At 54.6% G+C, this 23628-nt stretch overlaps 1 protein-coding gene across 9 annotated transcripts in view; it reads left to right on the top strand.

Annotated features, from left to right (window-relative positions):
* FRMD6 (FERM domain containing 6) overlaps positions 1 to 20646 on the top strand; it is a 38445-nt gene extending 17799 nt beyond the window's left edge. For 2 of the 9 annotated variants that reach the window (XM_086892312.1, XM_086892317.1), the window contains 13 exons: positions 9700 to 9885; positions 10793 to 10883; positions 11019 to 11161; positions 11740 to 11816; positions 12305 to 12491; positions 13412 to 13567; positions 14094 to 14159; positions 14248 to 14316; positions 14970 to 15144; positions 16449 to 16784; positions 16877 to 17002; positions 17707 to 17798; positions 17881 to 20646. In XM_086892312.1, the coding sequence (XP_086748438.1) occupies positions 9787 to 9885; positions 10793 to 10883; positions 11019 to 11161; positions 11740 to 11816; positions 12305 to 12491; positions 13412 to 13567; positions 14094 to 14159; positions 14248 to 14316; positions 14970 to 15144; positions 16449 to 16784; positions 16877 to 17002; positions 17707 to 17798; positions 17881 to 18165 (1902 nt within the window). In that variant the 5' untranslated portion in view covers positions 9700 to 9786 and the 3' untranslated portion in view covers positions 18166 to 20646. Of the gene's footprint in view, positions 1 to 1096; positions 1248 to 2776; positions 2896 to 9699; positions 9886 to 10792; positions 10884 to 11018; positions 11162 to 11739; positions 11817 to 12304; positions 12492 to 13411; positions 13568 to 14093; positions 14160 to 14247; positions 14317 to 14969; positions 15145 to 16448; positions 16785 to 16876; positions 17003 to 17706; positions 17799 to 17880 lie in introns of those variants that run through there. The other 7 variants (XM_086892308.1, XM_086892313.1, XM_086892309.1 and 4 more) reach the window with 7 other exon arrangements.
* Positions 20647 to 23628: the final 2982 nt, after the last annotated feature.

Below are 23628 nucleotides of genomic sequence, written 5' to 3'. Positions count from 1 at the left end.
GAGAAACGCCTTGAGACGGTGAAAAGTGAGGAATAAATAACTACTCCAAAAACAATCTCGCCAGATGGCACTTCTGAAGGAGGAGCGCCTCGGAGATGCTTTGCTGCTAATTTATGGTGCTGCTGCTGCTGCTATTCCGGGCCTGGGTCACCTATGGAGAGGGATCCGTGTGTGCATCAGCTCCAAAGGGTGGCCGGGCCTCGCACGAGCGAGCCCCACTCGCCTTCATCCAGCTGCTAGGGTGGCAGGTTTATTGGGATTTATGGGGTTTCATTCTGCTCCTGTCTCAGCCTGAGTCCTCAGAAATGGTTTGGGCTGGGGTTTGGGGCTGGGGATACTGGGATGGATGTGGGGGGTCCCCTATTCAGGGGTGTTTGGACGCCCACGGAGGACATGTGAGTCCCTTCCCTGGGAGATGATAAAATCTCAGGGTTGTTTGGATTACAAGAGATCTTAAAAAACATCTCGTTCCACCCCAGCCATGGGCAGGGACACCTTCCACTATCCCAGGCTGCTCCAAGCCCTGTCCAGCCTGGCCTTGGGCACTTCCAGGGATGCAGGGGCAGCCACAGCTGCTCTGGGCACCCTGTGCCAGGGCCTGCCCACCCTCACAGGGCAGAACTCCCTCATATCCAACCTAACCCTGGCCTCTGGCAGTGGGAAGCCGTCCCCCCTTGTCCAAACTCCCTCTCCAGTTCTCTTGGAGCCCCACTGGAAGGGGCTCTAAGGTCAATCCAAGCTGGACCAGGTCTCCCACCCCTCCAGAGCAGAGCCCTCGGAGCATCCCCAGCCTCCTCCGGCCCCTCTCCCCGAGGTCCCCGAGGCAGGAGGATGCTCAGCCCCGCTCCTGGGCACTCCCGGGTGGCTCCAGCCCGGCGGGGACGGTGCCCGTGTGCCCTCCCAGGGGATGCGATGCTCCGGCTCTCCCCGGAGCCTTTCGTGGGCACCGTGGCGGCGGCTGCCCGGCTCCCCACGCCTTCTCCGGGGCCAACACTCGCCTCTCCTGCCCGGGGCCGCCCCGTTCCCGAGCCTTTCCCCGCTGTCCCGGGCAGGGCGCCGGGGCGGGAGGCGGTGCCGGTGCCGCTCGGGGCGGTGCGGGGCGGCCCGGGGAGGGGCGGGGGCGGCGGGATGGGCTGGGCTGGGTTGGGCACGGCTCGGCTCGGCTCGGCTCGGCGGGGTTGGGCACGGCTCGGTTCGGTTGGGTTCGGCACGGCCGGCAGGCAGCGCGCTCCCGCAGCCGCAGGTAGGTGCGTGCCCGGCACCCCGCACCGCGCTCCCGCTCGGCTCAGCCCGGCTCGGCTCAGCCCGGTTCCGCTCCTTTCGGCTCCTTTCGCTTCGCTTTGGCTCGGCCCGGTCCGGCCGGGCTCGCCCCCGCGGGTGGGCCCGGCTCGGCCGCTTGTTGCGCTCGGGGGCGAGTTGGAGCCGGAGCGGTGCGAGCGGCCCCGGCTGCAGGAATGCGAGTCATTTCCTCCGCCCGCCCGCGGGAGCTGCGGCTCCGCCGGAACCCCCCCACGGCCCCCACGGCCGCGACACGGCCACGACACGGCCACGACACGGCCACGACACGGCCGCGACACGGCCACGACCACCCCGGACCCGCTCCGGCGCAGGGCGCGCTCCAGGGGCGCGCTCGCCCCCGGGACCCCTGGCCCTTGGGGCACGCTCGCCCACGGCACCCCACATCTCCGGGACCCCTCGCCCCTGGGGCACGCTCGCCCACGGCACCCCACATCTCCGGGACCCCTGGCCCTTGGGGCACGCTCGCCCACGGCACCCCACATCTCCGGGACCCCTCGCCCCTGGGGCACGCTCGCCCACGGCACCCCACATCTCCGGGACCCCTGGCTCCTGGGGCGAGCTCGCCCACGGCACCCCACATCTCCGGGACCCCTGGCTCCTGGGGCGAGCTCGCCCACGGCACCCCACATCTCCGGGACCCCTCGCCCCTGGGGCACGCTCGCCCGCGGATCTCCCTGCCCCTGGGTCACGGCTCTCGCTCAGCCGTGGGCCACCGTGTCCCCTCTCCCATGGGAGCCCTTGATGTCAGGTCACACTCACCCACAGGTGCCAGCATCCGTGGGTCCCCTCATTGCCGGTTTACTGTCCCCCATGGGGTCCCCTTGTCCCTGGGCCACGCTCACCCGAATGTCCTCATCCCCAGCGGGTCCCCTCACCCCTGGGTCCTCTGTGACAGCTCTTTTGTGGGTCCTGGTGACCCACAGGTGCCCTCAGCCATGGCTCCCATCATCTCTCGCTTCCCGTACCTGCGCTCCTCTCATCCCTGGATCCTCCTGCTCCTGGCTCACCTGTGGGACCCCCGGGCTGCCCCCACCCACGGCTGCCCCCCACCCCTGGAGGTGCTCGGGGTGCTCCGCCTTTCCCAGCGGGAATGCGCATCCCTGCCACGTTCTGGAAGCGCCGAGGAGAAATCCGTGCAGCTCCTAAGCCGGGCTTTATCTGCCCCGGCGCCCTCGTGGCAGCGGGGAAATTTGGGCTGAGCTTTCCCAGGACCATCCTTGGTGTTGCTGCGTCCTTGCCCGTGGGAGTGAGGCACATCCCGACCCTGCCATGCCCCTGCCCTCCCCCACCACCTTCTCTGCCGTCTCCCATTCCCGCTTCATCCTCTTCCTGCTCATGGCCAGCGCCTTTCTGGCCATCAGGATGTTTTTCCCTCTAAGCCAAACTCTGCTTTTCCAGAGATGCTTCCGCGTGGCGCTGATGGAGCTTTGCTGCTCTGCCTAATTCTGGGCTGGTTTGTGTTGGTGTTTTTCCACAGGGCTCGCTCTCCCTCTCCGAATCTTGGATAGAGCTGGGATTAATTCGAGCTCTCTTGCCTGAAAGAGATGTTCCGTTTAAAATTCCCAATCCCGAAGGCATATTGGAGTTTGGTTCTAGGTACTGGATTTTTACTATCGGTTTTTAAAGGGTTTCTTTTTTTTTTTTTTTTTAAACTGGGTTTATTCAGGCTCTTTAAACCCCGAGTCTGTAAGCAATTATTCCATTACATGAAAGTCAGGACGCTGAGAAAGATTAATTCAGACCAGATGTAAAAATAAATGGGAATTTGAAATTAAGATGATGTCAGTTCCCTCCTGCTAAAAAAAAAACCCGGCAGCCTTTGGACTCCAGATGGAGTATACAAACCATGGCGCTGGTTAAAATATCTGCCTGCTCCTTAATTGAGTTTTATGCTGCTGTTTTTCCCCCCCTTTGACTGAAAAGTGGGCTTAGGATATTTTTCCCAAAAAAGCTTTCCCCGACTGTGGCCGGGGCAGGGAAGTTGATGGAGGCTGTGGCGTGGCTGAGGAGCTTTCCCAGCTGGAAAACTGGAGAGCGGCGCTGCTGAGGGAAGAAAAATCTCCCTCTGCCCGCCCCAGGATTAAAAAAATCAGGAACTTGGTTTGGCTTTGTTTTGTTGGATTTGGAGCTGGAGGCGAGGACGCCACAGAGGGCAGCGGGAGCTCCGGATAGTCCAGGCATGGATTTGAATATTTTGGCATAAAATGGAGCTGGTTTTTGGGTTCTTGTGTGTCTGCAGAGCACTTTGAATCCTATTTTTTTTTCCCCCCTCTGTGTGCAGCAGGCTCTGCACATTTCCCAGAGTGGGAATGGGTTTGGGCACCAATCCCATGTGGAGGAGTGTGCCTGTGAGCGGGATATTGGGAATGGGGCTCCCCAAAAGTGCCTCCTACTGGGAAGGAAGGGTTTGCCTAGGGCCAGAGCATCTTGGGGGTGTGTTATTATAGAAAATAATGTAAATATCAATCTTTGCATATTATTAATATTCATATTTAAGTGACATTGTTAATTATATAATATTACATTGTTAATTAAGTTTAAAATACGACTTTAATTTCTAAATAGGGAGCTCCGTGGTTTGGAGACTCAGGGCTGTGCTTTCTGTGGCGCAGGGATTCGGGATGGTGACTCTGGGCCTTGGGGCTGCTTTGTGGTCCAGGGATCCCGCAGCCAAATCCCAAGGGATTTATGGCAGCTGCTGTTGGTGTGGGCTGCAGCCTGCCCACGGGGAGGGGAGCGAAGGCAGCGCTCCACATCCGTGTGCAGCCTCGGGAGCGATGCCTGTCATCCTGGGAGTGGGATCAGAGCTCTGGGAGGTGCTGGGGGATGGTTCCTAAAGTGCCTGGGAGCGCCATGGGACAGGCTCTGGAGCTGGATGGGAGAGCTGGGCTGCCCTGAGCACAACCCTCTCCAAGCCAGCCTTGATATTGTTCTAATTCCAAAGGCTCGGGCAAAGTTTCCCAGAGGGAAATCTGATGGAAGCAGGGCAGGGAAGAGGAAGAGCAGGCGTTGTCCCTCCCCTCCCTGGAGCCCTTGCCAGGAGAAATCCATCTCTGTGTCCATCCCTGGCGGAGGCTGGGACGCTTTATTTATATTTTAGTGCTACGAAGTCAGGGAGTGAAGAGGCCTGGGGTGGCTCTGCTGTGGGTTGGACGGAAAATCAGCGCTTCCAGGCTGGATTCTGCTCCGTGCACGACAAGACAGGCAGGGGAGCAGTTTCCTGAGCTGCCTGTGTTTCCCCTTGGAATGTGACGTCCCATGGGGCTCATCCCTAGCAGGAGGGACATCATTCCATTTTTAGGATGATCCACGTGGATGATCCCTGCCCATCGCTGTTGTCCCACTGCAGTAGCCAAGGGAGAGGAGGATGAGGGAGAACGTTGAAGAGGTGGAGACAGGCGAGCTCCTGGAGGAATTTTCCTTGGAGAGGCTTTTTGGATACCCCCAGCACTCGGGGGCATCTGCTGGGGCTGGTGGGGGCCGGCCCCTGGCTGCCCAGGCTGAGTTTCCAGCATCCAAATAGCTTTTGTGGCGGATGAAGTAATGGAATATTTATAACCGAGTCCTTTTTCCCAGTGAAGGTCTCTTTCATCTGCCTCTCTTCATTAGGAGGAAACTGTTGAGTTCACGAAGAATTGGAGACGATTTTAATTACGGGGCAACCGCAAGCAGGAATTAATCTGGCTTTTGGGTTCGGAGAAGCTGCATTAAGGGACGGCCCTAAAACTTGTAATAACAGCTCTGTGCATACCTGTGCCTGTGATGTGGGGTGAGACCCACTCCAGACTCTTCAAAACAAGAAATTCCTGCCCCGTGAATTCATCTTCCCGTCTCGCCCCGCGCTCTGGGCAGCCTCTGGCTGCGGGATGGCCCCTGCCTACGTGTGGGTCCTGGGCTGGATCCCTTCCCTCGCCCCCGGGGTGCTTCAGGAGGGCTGGAACAAAAGCCTGGAGGTGGGTTAGAATCAGGGAATCTTGGAGTTATTTAGGTTGGAAAAGAACTCTAGGATTGTAATCAACCGTTCCCCCAGCACTGCCGAGGCCACCACTAACCCGTGTCCCCGAGTGCCACAGCCACATGGATGTTAAATTCCTGCTGGGATGGAGATGTCTGACAGGGATGGGTTTTTTTGGCAAGGAGGGATGGGTTTGGTTGATGGAGAAATGGGCAGGATCTGCCTGGATGCTCTGGGTCATGGCTGGGTTGAATGGGGGGCACTGGCATGTCTAATGGGTACCACAGAAGGACAAAGCTGACCCAAACCCACCAGGATGGAGACTCTGCCACTTCTTAAATCCATTGAAATCCATTGAAATCCACGGAGAGGGAACAACGAACGCTGCACATCCACCCAGCCTCGCTTCACGTGCACGGAATCTGGAAGAAAACCCCACCTCAGCCAGCAAGTTCAAGCAATGTTCACTCCTCACCCTGGAATTACATCCAAATTTCTATTTCTGACGAAAGCCTGCTCCAGCACCTCCATCTGAACCAATCCCAGGCTCTGCCTGCCCTCGGATGTGTTTGCAGGACCCCGGGATGAACAAATCCCTCGCCGAGTCAGCAGCGCCAGCCCCGGCTGCTTTTCCCAGGTTTTTTGCAGGATGTTTTCATTGCAGCGGAGCTTTGCGATGGGATTTATCCCATGGCATCAGCGCCAGGGAGGGAGACAATATTCCAGCGGCCTGAGCCTGGAAAACACAGCGGATCAAGGAATTTTCTCGGCACGGCTCTGGAGTCACGAGCAGTTTCCAGTGCCTTCCTGTGGAGTTTTAATGCTCGTTTCCCCACAGCAGGGAAAACGTGGCTGGAAGATCTGGATCTCCTCACCCTGCTGATCCATGCCCAAATCCTCATTCCCAGTGTTTTATCCAGCTGACTTGGGATGGAAAACCCTTTGGAAGACTGCCCAGAGTGGAGGTTCCTGCTTGGAGTGTGGGGTGATCTGTGTCACCCCCTCTGCTGTGGGGCAATCCAGGGGGGGCTCTCCCTCCAATCCAGGATCTTTCCAGCTCGGAGCCGGGAAGGTTGGGCTCGATCATTCCAACCCAAACCATTCCATGCTTCCATGTTTGTGCCTCCTCTCCAGACTCCCTCTGGAGCAGCGGTGGCTCGGCGGGGGCAGCGGCGCTGGGTCCCAGGGAATCAAAGCCGACATTGTCGGAACGAGCTGCAGATGCTTGGAAAGAATTTGCCGGCGTCTGGCCGGGGCTGCTGCAGGCACAGCACCCTGGAAAGGGCTTTGTGTGTCCCCTCGCTGAATCCCTGCGGCTCCCAGGGCTGGAAGAGCCCCTGGAAAGCACCTGGAACTGAGGGAATCTCCATAGGGACCGTCCCTGTGTGGTGGGCTGAAGGAATTTTGCTGTTCAGCAGCGGGAACTGGGATGTTTTCTGTACAAATACCAAAATATACGGTTTGGGGTTGGGATTTTTTTCCCCCTCTGATGTTCATGCTCTGCTGACGCCAGCTCGTGTGTGGTTTAATCCCTGGTGCTCTGGGACCAATCCAGGCTGCAGGAGGAGGAGGAAATGCAGTGACTGGTGTGGGGATGAGCAGCCCCAGAGCGCCAGAGAGGGACAGGACACAGGGAATGGGTTTAAACTGGCAGAGGCCAAGGTTAGATGGGATATTGGGAAAGAATTCCTGGCTACGAGGGAGGAGAGGCCCTGGCACAGGCTGCCCAGGGTAGCTGTGGCTGCCCCATCCTTGGAAGTTTTCCATGTTGGACAGGGTTTGGAGCAACCTGGGATAGCGGAAGGCGTTCCTGCCCATGCTGGGGAGAGAATCCCGGTGATGGATTCTCCAGAAGCTCAGCCCATGGCTGGAATTTTGAGCCAGCTGCAGCCCAGGGAGCTGCCACGGGAAGAAGCTGTGCTGCACCCCTGGGCCTTGAGGAGCCCTCTGGGTGGGAGCAGGGCACGGAGGCTGCTGGAGGAGCCCCGGGACACAGCTGCTTTGCTGGGACACGCGGCCGCTCCCCAGCCCAGCAAGTCACATCACGCTGGTGCCCGGGCGCGGCCGGGCCCTGCCAAATTCCTTCAGCCCCGTTCTGTGCACGCTGGGATCTCTAATGAGCCCTGAAACCAACCTGGCTCCCGTCGGCATCGGCCACGTCCGGGCCCGGCCGCAGCGCTGGCACAGCCTCAGAGCATGGATCCCATGGCACGGCCACGGGGCAGAGCCGTGCTGCAGGGAGGCACTGCATGGGTGCCGTGATGTTCCAACTCAATTTATGGACGCCACAATGCACTGCTGCAATGCACAGATGCACTGCATGGGTGCCGTGATGTTGCGGCTCAATGCACAGATGACGCAATGCAACATGTAGGTGCATGGGGCCAGGATGCACATCTGTGCTGCACGGATGCAGCACATGGATGCCATGAGGTTCCAACCACAATGCATTGCTGCAATGCAGAGATATACTGCATGGGTGCTCTGAGGTTCCAGCTCAATGCAAGGATGCCACAATGCATGGGTGCAGTGTGTAGGTTCAATGCATGGGTCAAGGATGCACATCTGTGCTGCACAGATGCCATGCATGGATGCCATGAGGTTCCAACACAATTTGTGGGCACCACAATGCAGTGCTGCAACGCACAGAGGCCACGATGCATTTCTGCAATGCACAGATGCACTGCATGGATGCCATCAGGTTCCAACTCAATGCACAAATACCGCAATGCATGAGTGCAGTGTGTAGATACTGTGCATGGGGCCAGGATGCACATCTGTGCAGTGCATGGGTGCCATGAGGTTCCAACTCAATGCACGGGTGCCACAATGCATGGGTGCAATGTGTAGGTGCATGGACAGGATGCACATCTGTGCTGCACGAATGCCATGCATGAATGCCATGAGGTTCCAAAACAATTTATGGGCACCACAATGCACTGCTGCACTGCATGGATGCCATGATGCATTTCTGCAATGCACAGATGCACTGCATGGATGCCATCAGGTTCCAGCTCAATGCACAAATGCCACAATGCATGGGTGCAATGTGTAGGTTCAATGCATGGCCAGGATGCAAGTCTGTGCTGCACATCTGTGCAATGCATGGATGAGGTTCCAACCCAATTTATGGATCCCGCAATGCACTGCTGCAATGCACAGATGCACGGATGCCGTGATGTTGCAGCTCAATGCACTGATACCACAATGCATGGGTGCAATGGTGCATGGACAGGGTGCACATCTGTGCTGCATGGATGCAACACATGGATGCCATGAGGTTCCAACACAATTTATGAACACCACAATGCAGTGCTGCAATGCACAGATGCCATGATGCATTTCTGCAATGCACAGATGCATGGATGATGTGATGTTGCAGCTCAATGCACAGCTGTCACAATGCATGGGTGCAATGCGTAGGTGTGATGCATGGCCAGGATGCAGGGATGCAACACATGGATGCAATACATGGCTGCAATGCACCATCCCAAGGCGTGCATGCAATGCACGGGCGCAATGTGTATTTGAAACCCATGGATGCCGCGCACGGAATCCGCCCTGCACGGACACAACCTCCGTGGCACGGCCCCAGAGCGCCCTGGCCATGGGAAAACATCGCCTCCAGATTCCCCAACTTCTGCAAAACCCCAGGAAACGCCACCAAAAAGTCACCTCGGGGCACTTCTCCCCTTGCTGCCGCACAAATATCGCGAATTCCAGGTTTTCCAAAGCCAAAGGCGCTTCCATTTAGACCACAGCAAATATTTGGTGACGAGGGAGACGCTCTGGGTGCCAGAGTAAATCTGGGGTAGGAAAGGGCTGAACTAGGTCAGAGTTTGAAGTCCATCCTCTTGGTGTCACGTGGGAATTCGTGTCCTTGTGGATGGCGGGGTAAAAAGGGCTCTGGGAACTTTCACCCTCGGAAATGAGAATTTCCTGGGGTCAGTGTTGGGATGGGTTTGTTGGCTCTGAAGGGCAATTCCAATCTGCAAATCCCTCTCAGTGCTTGGATTGCTTTATTTCACCCCAGTGAAGAGTCAGAACTGGGGGGAAGGATGTTGGAAGGGGTGTGGGGATCCTCTTACGGGACCCCACAGCATTTCCTCGCATTTCCATGGCTGGCAGGGAAACCTCCTGCTTCCAGCACCGCTCCTTGCCGGCCCAACTGGGTTATTCCCAGCGGATAAACTTCTATTTATTTTAATTATGCCAGAAAAGCCTTTCCTGGTGTTTTTCTGGGAGAAATCAAACTGCTGGCTCAGGTTTTTTGGGGCTGGGCCAAAAGCCATGGGGTTGGCACGGGAGTGGCTGCTTTGGGGTGCGCTCAGGGGTTTTGGGGGGACACCCCGACCGTGATCCCACACGGTGGGTGGGAAGGATGGGGGATGCAGATGTGGAGCTGAGGGTGTGGCCCAGGGCTCACTCCCCCTTTTTCCCCACAGGGATGGCACCCGCGGAGCCCGAGGCCGCCCCGGCCCGCCGCTGAGGTGCCCCCCACCAGCCACCCCGAGCCCCCTGCCCAGAGCACGATGAACAAGCTGCCTTTCCACAACAACAGAGTCATGCAGGACCGGCGCAGCGTGTGCATCTTCCTCCCCAACGACGACTCCCTCAACATCATCATCAACGTAAGGAACCCCCCGAGCGCTGACATTTCCATCACCCCCCGGGGGTTGTGTTTGACACCCTGGGTGTGCTCCTGGATTCCCTTTGGAGCCTGCCTGGCCTCTCCCCGCCGGGGAAACGCACACCAGTTGTTCCCCCGAAGGTCACGGCGGTGTTTTACACTCTGCCGCTGCTTGACATCCCACGAGCCCCATCCTTCAGCCTAATCCCTTCTGGATGGCTCTTCAGCCTCCTCTGCCCCAGGGAATTAACGGGAGGGGCTTTGTCTCTGGTGGGGATGGAGCACTGAATGTGAAGTTCCCCCACTTTTTGGTGATTTTTTTTAATTCGCCCCCACCCAATGTTGCTTTGTGGTCGGGAAAATGTTGAAATTCCTTTCAGAACTTCAAGGGAGCTTGTAAGAAAGATGGAGAGAGGTTTTGGAAAGAGGTGGATAACGATAAGGGGAATGGTTTCAAACTTAAAGAGGAAAGATTCAGATTAGATAATAGGAATAAATTGTGGCCTGTGAGGGTGGGGAAGCCCTGGCACAGAGAAGCTGTGGCTGCCCTGGATCCCTGGAAGTGTCCAAAGCCAGGTTGGATGGCTTTGGAGCAGCCTGGGATGATGGAAGTTGTCCAGGTTGGGGGATGAGACTGTGAATGTTCTGATTTCTGCCCCCAAAACATCTCCCCAGCACTGGGTTCCTCCACCACCCGCTGCTGCCCCGTGCTCCTTTGAGTATCCCACCCCTGTGCTCCTGCACCCCAGACTTTTGGGGACTCCCCAGGGTCCCCTGAGCCCCACAGCCCATCCTGTCACCCCCCATCCTGCTCGGGGTCCTGCTGAGGGGTTTGGTGCTCCCTGCCCGGCTGAGGCGGGCACAGATGCAGCGGGGGCTCATTCAAGGGTTTTTTGTTTTTTTTACAGGTGAAGATTTTGTGCCAAGAGTTACTGGTGCAGGTGTGTGACCTCCTGAGGCTGAAGGATTGTCACCTCTTCGGGCTCAGCGTCATCCAGAGTAAGTCAGGGGCTTCAGTGTAAAAATGAACGCTTTTGGTGACGAGGAGGTCCCAGATCCCACCACCCCCACCAACGGGTCACGGTGGGAGCAGGGGACAGCTGGGGATGCTGATGCCACCTCTGTCCCTCCCAGACAATGAGCACGTGTACATGGACCTGGCCCAGAAACTCTACAAGTACTGCCCCAAGGAGTGGAAGAAGGAGGCCAGCAAGGTCAGCGGTGAGGTCTTGCATGGAGAGCTGACGGCAGTAAGGCCACCTCTGTCCCCGTCGCAGGTCACTTCCAGGACCCGGGAATGCTGCCGAGGGGTGGGGCGGGGGGCATCTAGGCACTGTGGGGCTGGGGGTTGGATGTGCAGAATCATACCCCTGGTGCCAAAATCACATCACTCTTAAGTGCCACCGTGTGTCCCAGCTCCATCCCTGGAGCTTTGGGGTTGGTTTTTTTTTCCCCTCTGATTTTTCTTTTCCTCCCTTACCCTTCAGCAGAATTTTTGAGGCCCTTTCTTCCAAATTCTAAAATCAATTTGGGTTTTTCCTCCTCATTCTTTCAGTGCTGGGGGGGCTGGTGTCCAGGCTCCAGAGCTGGTGGGTGATGGTCTTGGGAGAGGGAGAGCAGCAGTGAGGTTTTGCTGGGCTTGTCACACCCAGCCACCTGCTTTTTAAAATCCAACTCCCCTTCATCTCCAGCATTTTGTGTGGAAAAACGGGTGCCAAACTCTTAACTGAGGGACAAAAATGCCATCAGTGCCGTGGCGTGGCCGTGCCAGACATGAGCCCAGAGAGCTGAGGTGAGGGGCTGGGGTGTGATGCTGGGATCCCCACGGCATTCCTGAAAACCTCCTCCATTCCAGGGCATCGACCAGTTTGGGCCCCCGATGATCATCCACTTCCGAGTGCAGTACTACGTGGAGAACGGGCGGCTCATCAGGTAGGGCGTGCCCACCTCCAGGGGCACCTCCTGGGCTCTGTGTGCCCCTTCGGGGTGCCCTGGGGTGCTGAGCACATCCCAAAAGCTTTATGGGCCGTTTCTGGCTGGGTGCTGAGTGGTTTCTCACAGGGGCAGGGGGGGACACTGCCCCCAGCCAGCGATGACATTCGGGGTGTGGGGATGATGTGTTTTGGGGGTTTAGCACAGCCTGGTTTGAGCTTACATGGCTGGGTGGGAGCTGCAGCTGCTGTTTTTGGGGATAAAATGATTTCCAGGGCTTTGGGGGCACAGTGGCACCTGCACACAACTTTTTGAGGGGGTTTATCCCACCTGGCTGAAGTGGTATTCCCACCTTTGCGCCGCCGAGCGGGAATTTGAACAAACAGTGAAAAGAGGGAGCAAAACCCTTTGGTGACCCCTCCCTGAGGGCATCCCCAGGGTGTCCCCTGGCTGCTCACTCTTCCCCGTGTCCCCTGTCCCTCCCACAGTGACAGGACAGCTCGCTACTACTACTACTGGCACCTGAGGAAGCAGGTGCTGCACTCGCAGTGTGTGCTGAGGGAAGAGGCTTATTTCCTGCTCACTGCCTTTGCCCTGCAAGCCGACCTGGGAGACTTCAGGAGGAACAAGCACTACGGGAAGTACTTCGAGCCTGAGGCCTATTTCCCTGCCTGGGTAAGAAATCCTGGTGTGGTTCCCTGCTCTGAGGTTGGTGCTCGGAGCCCTCTGGCTGCCTGGGGAAATATCCTGGTTATAAATAACCTGGGAGAGCTGTGGGGATGGAAAAGGGTTGGGCTTGGTGTGGGGCTGGTGGGGAATTCCCTGTGAGCTGCAGGGATGCTCCTGGGGGATTCTCTGTGGGAATTGCCCCAGCACCATCAGGTGCAGCCCTTTGGGAACTGGTGGCAGAAAATCGCAGAATCCCGGAACGGTTTGGGTTGGAAGGATCTTAAAAATCATCCAGTTCCACCCCCAGCCATGGCAGGGACACCTTCCACTGTCCCAGGCTGCTCCAAACCCTGTCCAGCCTGGCCTGGGACACTTCCAGGGATCCAGGGACAGCCACAGCTGCTCTGGGCACCCTGTGCCAGGGCCTGCCCACCCTCACAGCAACAATTCCCAATTCCCAATCTCCCATCCATCCCTGCCCTCTGGCACTGGGAGCCATTCCCTGGGTCCTGTCCCTCCATCCCTTGTCCCCAGTCCCTCTCCAGCTCTCCTGGAGCCCCTTTAGGTGCTCAAACCTGTCCCTGGTGCCTTTTCTTCTCCTTCCCAACCTCTTTTCTCGGTTTTGTCCCAAAATCTGCGTGCTTCTCCTTTGTTCACACACGTCACTGAGGAGTGCTGGCCCTGGGCCACACAGGGAGTCCATGTGTGACTGTCCCTGCCCCAGCACAGGTGTCACCATGGGATGGGCACAGGGAGCAGAGTTCCCAGCGGGAAATCCCGCTGCCAAGAAGTCACTGGCTGCTGTCATTATTTTATTTTTGCTTGGCGGTCTCTAGAACAAAGCTCCAATTGACCCTTTTCCCTTGAGACCACCGCTCCCAGGAGCTCTCCCAGCCCTGGACAAGCTTCTCTCCTCCTCCAAACAGGTGGTTGCCAAGAGGGGCAAGGATTACATCCTGAAGCACGTCCCCAACATGCACAAGGACCAGTTTGCCCTGACGGCCTCGGAAGCCCACCTCAAGTACATCAAGGAGGCCGTCAAGCTGGACGACGTGGCCGTGCACTACTACAGGCTGTACAAGGTGAGCCCTGGCCCTGTGGCTGTTGGGATCTTGATTTTGGGAATGCCCTCCCTGAGAAATCCAGGCTGGGTTTTTCTCCTGGGAACAAAGGGGTTTGTTTGCTGGGAGAGCGTGAGGTGTTTTGATGGAATCTCAGAATGGTTTGGGTTGGAAAGGACCTTAAAGTTCCACCAGTTCCACCCTGTGCCATGGGCAGGGACACCTTCCACCATCCCAGGGTGCTCCAACCTGGCCTTGGACACTTGCAGGGATCCAGGGGCAGCCACAGCTTCAGCCCCACCACCTTCACAGGGATAATTTCTTCCTCACCTCTGATCTTAATCTCTTCTCTTTTGGTTTAAAAGCATTCCCCCTTATCCTGTCGCTCTCTGCCTGTGCCCAAAGTCCTTTTCCATTTTTAATTTGGCACATTAATCATAGAATGATGACTGGGGATGACTGTGGGAGGATCCCTGGGCTGAGGTGGAGCAGATTTATCAACTTCATGCTGCAAATTGTGTATTTTAAAGCATTTTATCGCCCTTAGGACAAAAGGGAAGTGGAGGCCTCCCTGACTCTGGGGCTGACAACACGGGGCATCCAGATTTTCCAGGTAGGTGACAGAAGGAAGGTGATGGCTCAGCTCAGCTCCCTGCCCCTACCAGGATCCTCAGCCATGGCTCCCTCTCCTCTTCTTGCAGAACCTGGATGAGGAAAAGCAGCTGCTCTACGACTTCCCGTGGACAAACGTGGGGAAACTGGTTTTTGTGGTGAGTGCCATCATCTCCACCTGGAGCACGGCTTCCAGCTCCGGGGTCCTCAGCACAGCAGGGATATGGAGCTGTTGGAGCAGGTCCACAGAAAGCCTTGGAGATGCTCTATGGGCTGGAGCCCCATTTCCTATGGAGCCAGGCTGGGAGAGCTGGGAATGTTCACCTGGAGAGGAGAAGGATCCAGGGAGAGCTCAGAGCCCCTTGCAGGGCCCGAAGGGGCTCCAGGAGAGCTGGAGAGGGACTGGGGACAAGGGATGGAGGGACAGGACCCAGGGAATGGCTCCCAGTGCCAGAGGGCAGGGATGGATGGGAGATTGGGAATTCCTGGCTGTGAGGGTGGGCAGGCCCTGGCACAGGGTGCCCAGAGAAGCTGTGGCTGCCCCTGGATCCCTGGGAGTGCCCAAAGCCAGGCTGGACGGAGCTTGGAGCAACTTGGGACAGTGGAAGGTGGAAGGGGGTTGGAAGGTGGAAGGTGGAAGAGGGTTAAGGTCCCTTCCACCCCAAACCACTCTGAGATTTCACGATCCCCAGGCAGGGCATCTCTTGGGCCTGGATGTGGGCGCGGGATGTTTTTTCACACAGCCCAGCAGGTGATGACAACCTGTGAGCGTTCTCCTCCTCGGGGCTGACGCCTCCCTTGTCCCACCCAGGGCAAGAAGTTCGAGATCCTGCCGGACGGGCTGCCCTCGGCTCGGAAGCTCATCTACTACACGGGCTGCCCGCTGCGCTCGCGCCACCTCCTGCAGCTGCTGAGCAGCAGCCACCGGCTCTACATGAACCTGCAGCCCGTGCTGCGCCAGGTCCGCCGGCTGGAGGAGAACGAGGGTAGGTGCTCCAGGCCCCCATCCCGCCGGGACAGGCTCCCACTGGGGTTTTACAGCTGGAAGAGCAGCCGGGTCTTGTGCCGGCTCCGTGCGTGCAGCCCCCGCGGATGCTCGGGGACGGGCACATCCCTGCCGTCCCTGGTGGCGCGGCTCTGCCCGGTGCTTCGGCACAGCTCTCCCAGTGTCCCTCATCCTGGTGGAAGCATAAGGTCTTTTTCCTCTTCTTTGCTCTCCTCAACTTCTCTTTCTCTTCCTCATCTTCCTCTTTCACCTCTTCCTCTTTTTCTTATTTGTTCTTCTTGTCCTACTCTTCTTCATCCTCCTCATCTGCCTCAGCTTCTTCCTCTTTCTCGTATTTTTCGTCTTTTTCTTCCTTGTTCTATTCTTCTTCTTCTCTGTTTTCATCTTCATCCCCCTCTTCTTTTGTTTTCTTCCTCCTCACCATCCTCCTCATCTTTTTCTTCCATGTCCTCATCTTCTTCCTCCTTCTCATCTTCATCCTACTCTTCTCTTGTTTTCTTCCTCCTCTTCCTTCTCTTTCTCTTCCTCCTTCTCTTCTTCCTCTTCTTTCTCATCCTCTCCCTCCTCCTCCTCTTCTTGCTCATCTTCCTTTCTCTTCCTTATCCTCCTCTTTCCTCTCCTCTCCTCTTCTTCCTCCTCCTCATCTTTGTCCTTCTTGTTTCATCTTCTTCCTCCTGCTCCTCATCTTCCTTCTTGTTTCATCCTTGTTTCATCTTGTTTCCTTCTCATCCTCATCTTCTTCCTCCTCATCCTCATCTTCTTCATCCTCATCCTCATCTTCTTCCTCATCCTCATCTTCGTCCTTCTCGTCCTCATCTTCTTCCTCCTCATCCTCATCTTCTTCCTCCTCGTCCTCATCTTCTTTCTCCTCATCCTCATCTTCTTTCTCCTCATCCTCATCTTCTTCCTCCTCATCCTCACCTTCCTCCTCCTTGTTTCATCTTCTTCCTTCTCATCTTCATCTTCCTCCTCATCCTCATCTTCATCCTCCTCATTTTGTTTTCTTCTTTTCCTGCTCCTCCTTATTTTCTGCCATCTTCTTTCTCTTCTTCCTCGACATCTCTTCCTCCTCCTCTTCCCCCTCCTCCTCCTCCAGTTGGAGGAAGATCCCAGCACTGGGGGTTTGCACCTGAATGCCGCCGGGGCAGCGCCGTCTCCAGCCGTGCCACCACGCCGGGCTCGGGTGACAATTCCTCTGCGTGCCAGGGTGTCCTGTGCCCTTCTGGGGGCTCCGCTTTGCCCCGGGGATCATGGGAATCCCGCTGATTCCGTGCCCCCCTGCAGAGAAGAAGCAGTACCGGGAATCCTACATCAGCGACACGCTGGACCTGGACATGGAGCAGCTGGAGAAGCGCTCGCGCGCCAGCGGCAGCAGCGCCGGCAGCATCCGGCACAAGCGGCTGTCCCGGCACTCCACGGCCTCCCACAGCAGCTCCCACACCTCCGGCATCGAGGCCGACCCCAAACCCCGGGAGATGGGCCCCGAGGACGGATTCTCCGGCGCCGGCGCCCACCGCAAGCTGAAGACCTGCAGCTCCATGACCAGCCACGGCAGCTCCCACACCTCCGGCGTGGAGAGCGGCGGGAAGGACCGGCTGGAGGAGGATTCCCAGGATGACGGTGAGGCGCCGGCTGGGCTTTTCCAGGCGCTGGCCTCGGAGGGTGCTCTGAGGGCGCGTGGCTGACTTGTCCTGTCCGCTGGTGTCCGGCAGAGATCGAGATGCTGGTGGATGACCCCCGGGAGCTGGAGCAGGCTGGGGAGATGGAGGTGAGCCCCGACATGTGCGTCTACATCACCGAGGACATGCTGCTGTCCCGCAAGTTCAACGGGCACTCGGGTAAGGTGGTGGCCTCTTCTCTTCCCAGTCCCCCAGCGCCAGTCACGGCAGCTGGAACGAGGTGGTCTTTAAGGTCCCTTCCAAGCCTGGTCATTCCGTGGATCTTTGGTGTTTGGCAGAGCAGAGCGAGCCCAGGGTGTCCATTTGGGATGCTGGGAAAAACCGTTCACCCAATGGGCTGAAGGAGGGACGGGGTAAAGAAAAGGGGAATTTCTCTCAAATTGTGCCAGGGGAGGTTTGGTTTGGACACTGGGGAAGATTTCTTCATGGGAAAGTTTGTCCAGCCCTGGCCCAGCTGCCCAGGGCAGTGGTGGGGTCCCCATCCCTGGAGAGATTGGAAAGCCGTGTGGATGTGGCACCTGGGGACACGGGGCAGTGGTGGCCTTGGCGGTACTGGGGAACAGTTGGGCTCCATGAGCTTCTCTGGAGCGTTGTCTGCACCCAGAAAGTCCCACCTGCATTTCCAGTTCTGAGCTGGGAGCTACTGGGAGGTCTTTGGGGATGCCAGGCTCCCTGGGGACAGCTGTGGATGCCATTTTGGGGCAGATTTGGGATGCTTTGTAGGTAACGCTGGTTGCAGGTGGAGCTGTTGGGTTGAAGGCACCCCATTGCACCGAGGCAGCCCTTGTCCCCATGGACAGCAGGAGTGAGTCCCAAGAGAGCTGAGTCACCCCAAATTTACCTTTGCACCCTCCTCTGTGCAGGACTCATCGTGAAGGAGATCAGCTCCTCCACCTCCAGCTCCTCGGAGACGGTGGTGAAGCTGCGGGGGCAGAGCACCGATTCCCTACCCCAGGTAAGGCGGGATGGGGGCTTTGCAATCCCCCCCTCCCCGGGGCTCCCCGGCAGCTCCTGAGCCTCCTCTCGGCTTTTCCCAGACGACGTGCAGGAAACCCAAGACGTCGACGGACCGGCACAGCCTGAGCCTGGACGACATCCGGCTCTACCAGAAGGACTTCTTGCAGCTGGCCAACCTGTGCCAGGACACGGCGCAGAGCTTCACCTTCGGCTGCGCCCACGGCCTGGACGAGGACGGGCTCTACTGCAACGGCTGCCTGGCCCAGCAGTGCATCAACATCCAGGACACCTTCCCGGTGAAAAGAACCAGCAAATACTTCTCCTTGGATCTGACCCACGACGAAGTCCCCGAGTTCGTGGTCTGAGCGTGGGGAGGCTCCGAGGCCGCCTTCCCCCAGCCCTGCCCCGCTCCCTGCGAGCCACGGGAAGCGTGGTGCTGGAGGATTTATCCGGATCAGGGGCGGGATGGGGCACGGAGAGCATTCCCAGAGGAGTTTGTGCCAAACACAAGTTGTCTTATTTCGACTGGCCGGAGCACGGCTGGGTCGGAGCCCGCAGAAGCCCAGCCGAGTTTTCTCGTGGCGAGGTGGCCTCTCCCCCTCCTTGCCCCCAGGTGACTCTGGGGTGGCTGGAAAGTGCCAGACTGTCGTGTTCAAGCCAAGCCAAAGAAATGTAAATAACCCTAAAGGCCAGTATGGGAAGGGAGAATTAAGCAATAACCAGCCGGGGATCTCCGGGCACGGTGATGTTCCATGGAGGAAGGCATGGCCAGCAGCTCCTGGGGCAGAGCATGATCCCAGTTTTTCAAAAAAAACCACGTGCTGGAGGTCAGTCCACAGCAGTCCCAGCCAGGTGGATGATGGCTGGAAGCTCTCAGAGCCATTTGCAACTTATTTTTTATCTTTTTCTTTTCCAGTTTTGTTTTTTTTTGGGGGGGAGCAAAACCCCAAAACCAAAAAAAAAAAAACCAACCAAAAATCCCCCACCCCAAAAAAAAAAAAGAGAAAGCGATGGAGGATGGAATATAATAAATCCCCTATAAGGATAATGCAATAATGCATCCCAAACATTGAATATCTAGAGGATACATATATAAATATATCGAGCTATGTATGTTTATATATGTCTGGATCTTATAGACCCATTTGCATTTTATCCCTGCTCTGAAACACCTTTTTATACAAAAGATCTGCCTCTCTTCTTTCACGAACTCTTATCAAGAATCCTGATTTTTTTTTTTTTTCCTAAGCACTAAGGTGAGAAAACAGACTTTCCTCTCGAGGAGAACACGCATCCAACCGCCTCGTCCGTGTGGCTCTTCCCGCTGCATTTCTCTTCTCCCAAGGCTTTTTCATGCGTCTTTAGGTGTCTTACAGCTGGAAAAAATCCTGCCAGAGGATGGTGGTGACGTGCTAGGAAAATCCAGGGGTGGTTTCTGAGTGTGTCCCAGGGAAGGCAGCCAGCCCAGGTGGAATATTTGCCGTCGGTGAAGCGTTGCAGAGTTAATTATCACAGCACAATGCCTTTGTAGTGGATATTTTTAATTAGAGCTTAGCCATTGACAGCCAAAGTTTTGCCATATTTTGATATACCACCGTTGTTTTGGGTTTTGTTTTGGTTGTTTTTTTTTGTTTTTTAAACTGGAAGCTTTTCTTAAAAAAACAAACCAAAAAACAAAAATAATTATAATTATTTTATAAATAAGCACAATCTTATTTTTATAAGAAATGGTGGGGGAGGGAGCTGAGAAAGGGGAGCTGGTACCAAAAGAAACGGAGAGTAGCTATAGGCACAGTGCAAATAAAAACCCCAATAATTATACCCAAAATAACCCAAATAAAATCCCAACCTCTTGGGGTGTTGGGATATGGGGGAGCTGCTGTAGGACCCTGGCACTGGCACCGTGTCCCCACCCCAGAGCTTGATCTGGCCCTGCCTGAGGGGTTTTATTGGAGAATAATGTCGATATCCAATGTTAGCAGGGCAGGATGGGGGTCCCTAAAGCATCCTTATCTCCCTAAATCCACACAGGGCAGCTGGAGGGACGCTGCTGGGGCTCAGGGCTGTGTGCCCCGCTCTACTTTGGGGGAAAGCCCACCAAATACCCCAAAAAAACTCTCTTTGGGTGCTGGGATAACATTTGTGACTCCAGCTCCCCATCCATGGCTGGGTTTGCACCAGCAGCGTGAATTTCCGTGCTGGCACAGGCAGGAAAATTCCCCAAATTGATCCCCAGCCTCTTTTCCCCACCTCTGCAGCCTCTGGGTGCTCTCCATGGGATCCTCACCCTGCGGAAACTCGGAGCTGGAGGGGCAAAAAGGGATCCATTGTGTGAAAAAATACTCAAAATGCTCCAAAATGAGGAGGGGGCAGCCCCATCCCGTTATCCTGCATCCAGAGCTGGAGTGATGAGGTTGGAGTTGGGCTGGGATGGAGCTCATCCCTACAAACAGGAGCAGTGCCAGGGCTGGGGGATATTCCTGGTTTATTCCCGGTTTATTCCCGGGTTATTCCCGGTTTATTCCCGGTTTATTCCCGGTTTTCCCCGCCTGCCCTCGGGGCTCTGTTCCCCCTGCAATAAGGAGCTGTCTGTCTGCACAAAATAATCCTTTCTGTGAAAGGATCTTCCCATCAGGGAGATGGGAGAGCCCGGTGACTGTGTTGCAAAAGGAGCAAAAAAAAAAAAAAAAAATAAAAATAAATAAAAATAAAATAAAAAATAAAGAAAACTCAAGGAAAACCACGCAGAAATCCCCGGAGAGAAATCCTTTTGTACCAATGAAGTTCGTTGTGTGCCTTTTGCAGCAGGGCTGGACGTGACAATAAAATGAAAGTTGTTTGCATCACTTGGACTCTTGGAGATCTCAAATGCTCAAAGGCTTTAAGGGAGAGGTGGAACACGGCTGAATTTAAGGACAAAGTTGTATTTATTGTGTTTTTGGCTCCGGAGAGCGGGGATGAGGCTGCTCCTTGAGCAGGTTAAGGCAACTCCTGGGCAGTGGGTGGGCTGGGCCTTTCAATCCTGATTTTTGGTGAATTTTGTGGGAGTGCCAGCCACTTCCAACGCTCTGGAGTTGGGAAGAAATAAACTCCTGAAATAAGTGGGAGTACGGAGTGTCCGTGGGGATGCTCAGGGAGGTCCCCAACCTTCAGGGGCTGTGGGGATGAAGGGGTGAACCCCTCATTGTGGAGGGCAGAGCCTGTCCCAGCCCCCCAGAACCCCAATCCTGCTGTGTGATGAGTGAACCCATGCTCTGCTTCCTTCCCTCCCTCCCCTGCTCGGGGCAGGCTCTCCTTTGGGATGTGGGGTGGGGATTTGGGAGCAGCACCCAGGGGAGTTTTCCCCAAGGGTTGGTTCGAGATGTGACTCCGAGCAGGATCCTGAGTTGATGTTTTTGGGTGGAACACGAGGATTCTCCAGTGTCTGATGGAAGGTTTGTGCTGCATTTGTCCTCCACAGCACCCAGGACCACCCTCCCATCTCCCACTGGTGCTAATTAAACTCAGAACATAATTGGCCGGTTCTTTTCCGTGTGATTTTGCCAGGTCTGCTGATCCTGGCACCTCTTTCCTCCAGCCAAGGAAAACTATGGAATGAACCAACACCCACAGCCTTTCTGTGTCCCCATTTCCAGTTTCTGGAGCATCTCCTGGTGATCCTCAGTGGATTTATCCTCTCACAGGGAGAGGGTGTGGAGTGCCAGGATAAGGGGGAATGGTTTCCCAGTGCCAGAGGGCAGGGATGGACGGGATATTGGGAATTGGGAATTCCTGGCTGGGAGGGTGGGGAGCCCTGGCACAGGGTGCCCAGAGAAACCCTGGATCCCTGGAAGTGTCCAAGGCCAGGTTGGATGGGGTTTGGAGCAGCCTGGGATAGCGAAAAGTATCCCTGCCCATGGCAGGGATGGGAATGGGATGGGATTTAAGGTCCCTTTCCAACCCAAACCCTTCTGGGATTCCCTGGAGATGATGATGATGATGATGAAGAGCCTGTTTTCCATGGGGAAGCAGCATCAGTAAAGCTCCCAGAGTGGTTTTTCCCAGCGCTGTCCTGGGTGCAGCCGTGTCCCTTTTGAGCCTGGGGCCCTGATCCTGCCTTTTCCATCCCTGGGAGAGGGACAGGGATGGAGCTGTGGGGCTGTGCCCCTCTGGAGTGCCCCCCTCCCCTGGCACCTTCAGCATCCACAGCTCCAGGAGCATCCAGCGCCTTCTCCACAGGCTCCAGAAATAATTGTTATTATTATCCCAGCAAATTCCCTTTTGTCCTCTAAAAATATCCCTCGGCCCCGGGCGGGCGGGCGCTGACCGTGCGCGGCTCCGGGGCCCTAATTGCTGATTTCTGCTGAAATCCGACATTTTTGGGGCAGCACGAGGGAATGAGCCATTTCTGGGAGGGGGACTGCATTGTCTGCTGCCAACTGCAGCCTCCAGATTCCATCCCTGGCCTATAAAAACCCGGAATTTTCCCCAAAGCAGCTGGGGAAGGGTTTGGCACAGGGGTCTGGGGGAGGTGAGGAGGGGAGGGTGAAATGGGGATGGATTGAGTGAATTCCCCTCCCGCTGATGATTTGACTCCATCCCTGCTTCATCTCAGCACGGGGGAGGTTCCCAGGGGAGGGAAAGGTCCTGGAGCTCCCATCCTGCCTGGCCTTTTCCCTGGGATGCTCCCTGCAGCTCCATGGATTTCAAAGATGACTAAAACATAAAAATAAACATTAAAAATAAAAATTTAAAAATTTAAAAAATTAAAAAATAAAAATTAAGAAATAAAAATAAAAATAAAAATAAAAATAAAAATAAAAATAAAAATAAAAATAAAAATTAAAATAAAAATAGAAATAAAAATAAAAATTAAAAAATAAAAATAAAAATAGAAATAAAAATAGAAATAAAAATTAAAAAACAAAATAAATAAAAATAAAAATAAAAATAAAAATAAAAAATAAAAATAAAAATAAAATAAAAATATAAAACAAACTAAAATAAAAATAAAAATAAAATAATAATAATAGTAATAATAATAAATAAAAATAAAGATAAAATATAAAAATAAAAAATATAATAAAAATAAAAAATAAAAATGCAATAAAAATAAAAATGCAATAAAAATAAAAATAAAAATAAAAATAAAAATGAAATAAAAATGAAATAAAAATGAAATAAAAATGAAATAAAAATAAAAATAAAAATAAAAATAAAAATAAAAATAAAAATAAAAATAAAAATAAAAATAAAAATAAAAATAAAAATAAAAATAAAAATAAAAACAAAAATAAAAATAAAAATTCAAAGCTGCCCTGACTCTTCTCCAGTCGCTCCAAATCTTGCAGCTCCCATCTGATCACTGCCCCATTCCGGGGCAGCCGGAAAAAAAATCAGAGATTTGGGATTTGTAGGACAAATCCCGGTTTTATGGAGCGAAATAAAAAATGGAAATGTTGCAGTGGTATCCTTAATTTTGTAATTAATTTCCCCCCTCTCCCCGCTTTCTCCTGCTGTTCAGAGGGGATGGCTGTGCCTGGAGCTGCATCCTCTTTTTATCCCAAAAAAATAAATCCCGGCTGGATGTGTCCAGCAGCATCACCCCAGTGAGGTACCAGTGACTTACTGGTGATAATTACCAACCCCCACCGTGTGCTCGTGGCTTTTTAGGGCGTGTGGGGGGGTCTGAAAAGAAAATAACAGAAAAAGAAAATAGAAAATAGAAAGATATTTTTTTTAAATTATTTTTTAATCGCTAAATAATTAAATAATATTTTAAATAGAAAAAATATAAAATATAAAAATATAAAATATAAATATATATATAATTCTTAACCATTAAATAA

The sequence above is a fragment of the Cyanistes caeruleus genome, chromosome 6, assembly GCF_971803275.1.
Source record: "Cyanistes caeruleus chromosome 6, bCyaCae1.hap1.1, whole genome shotgun sequence".
In the NCBI taxonomy this organism is placed as follows: Eukaryota; Metazoa; Chordata; class Aves; order Passeriformes; family Paridae; genus Cyanistes; species Cyanistes caeruleus.
The sequence above is the reverse complement of the archived record's forward strand: the minus strand, read 5'-3'. Positions and strand labels throughout refer to the sequence as shown.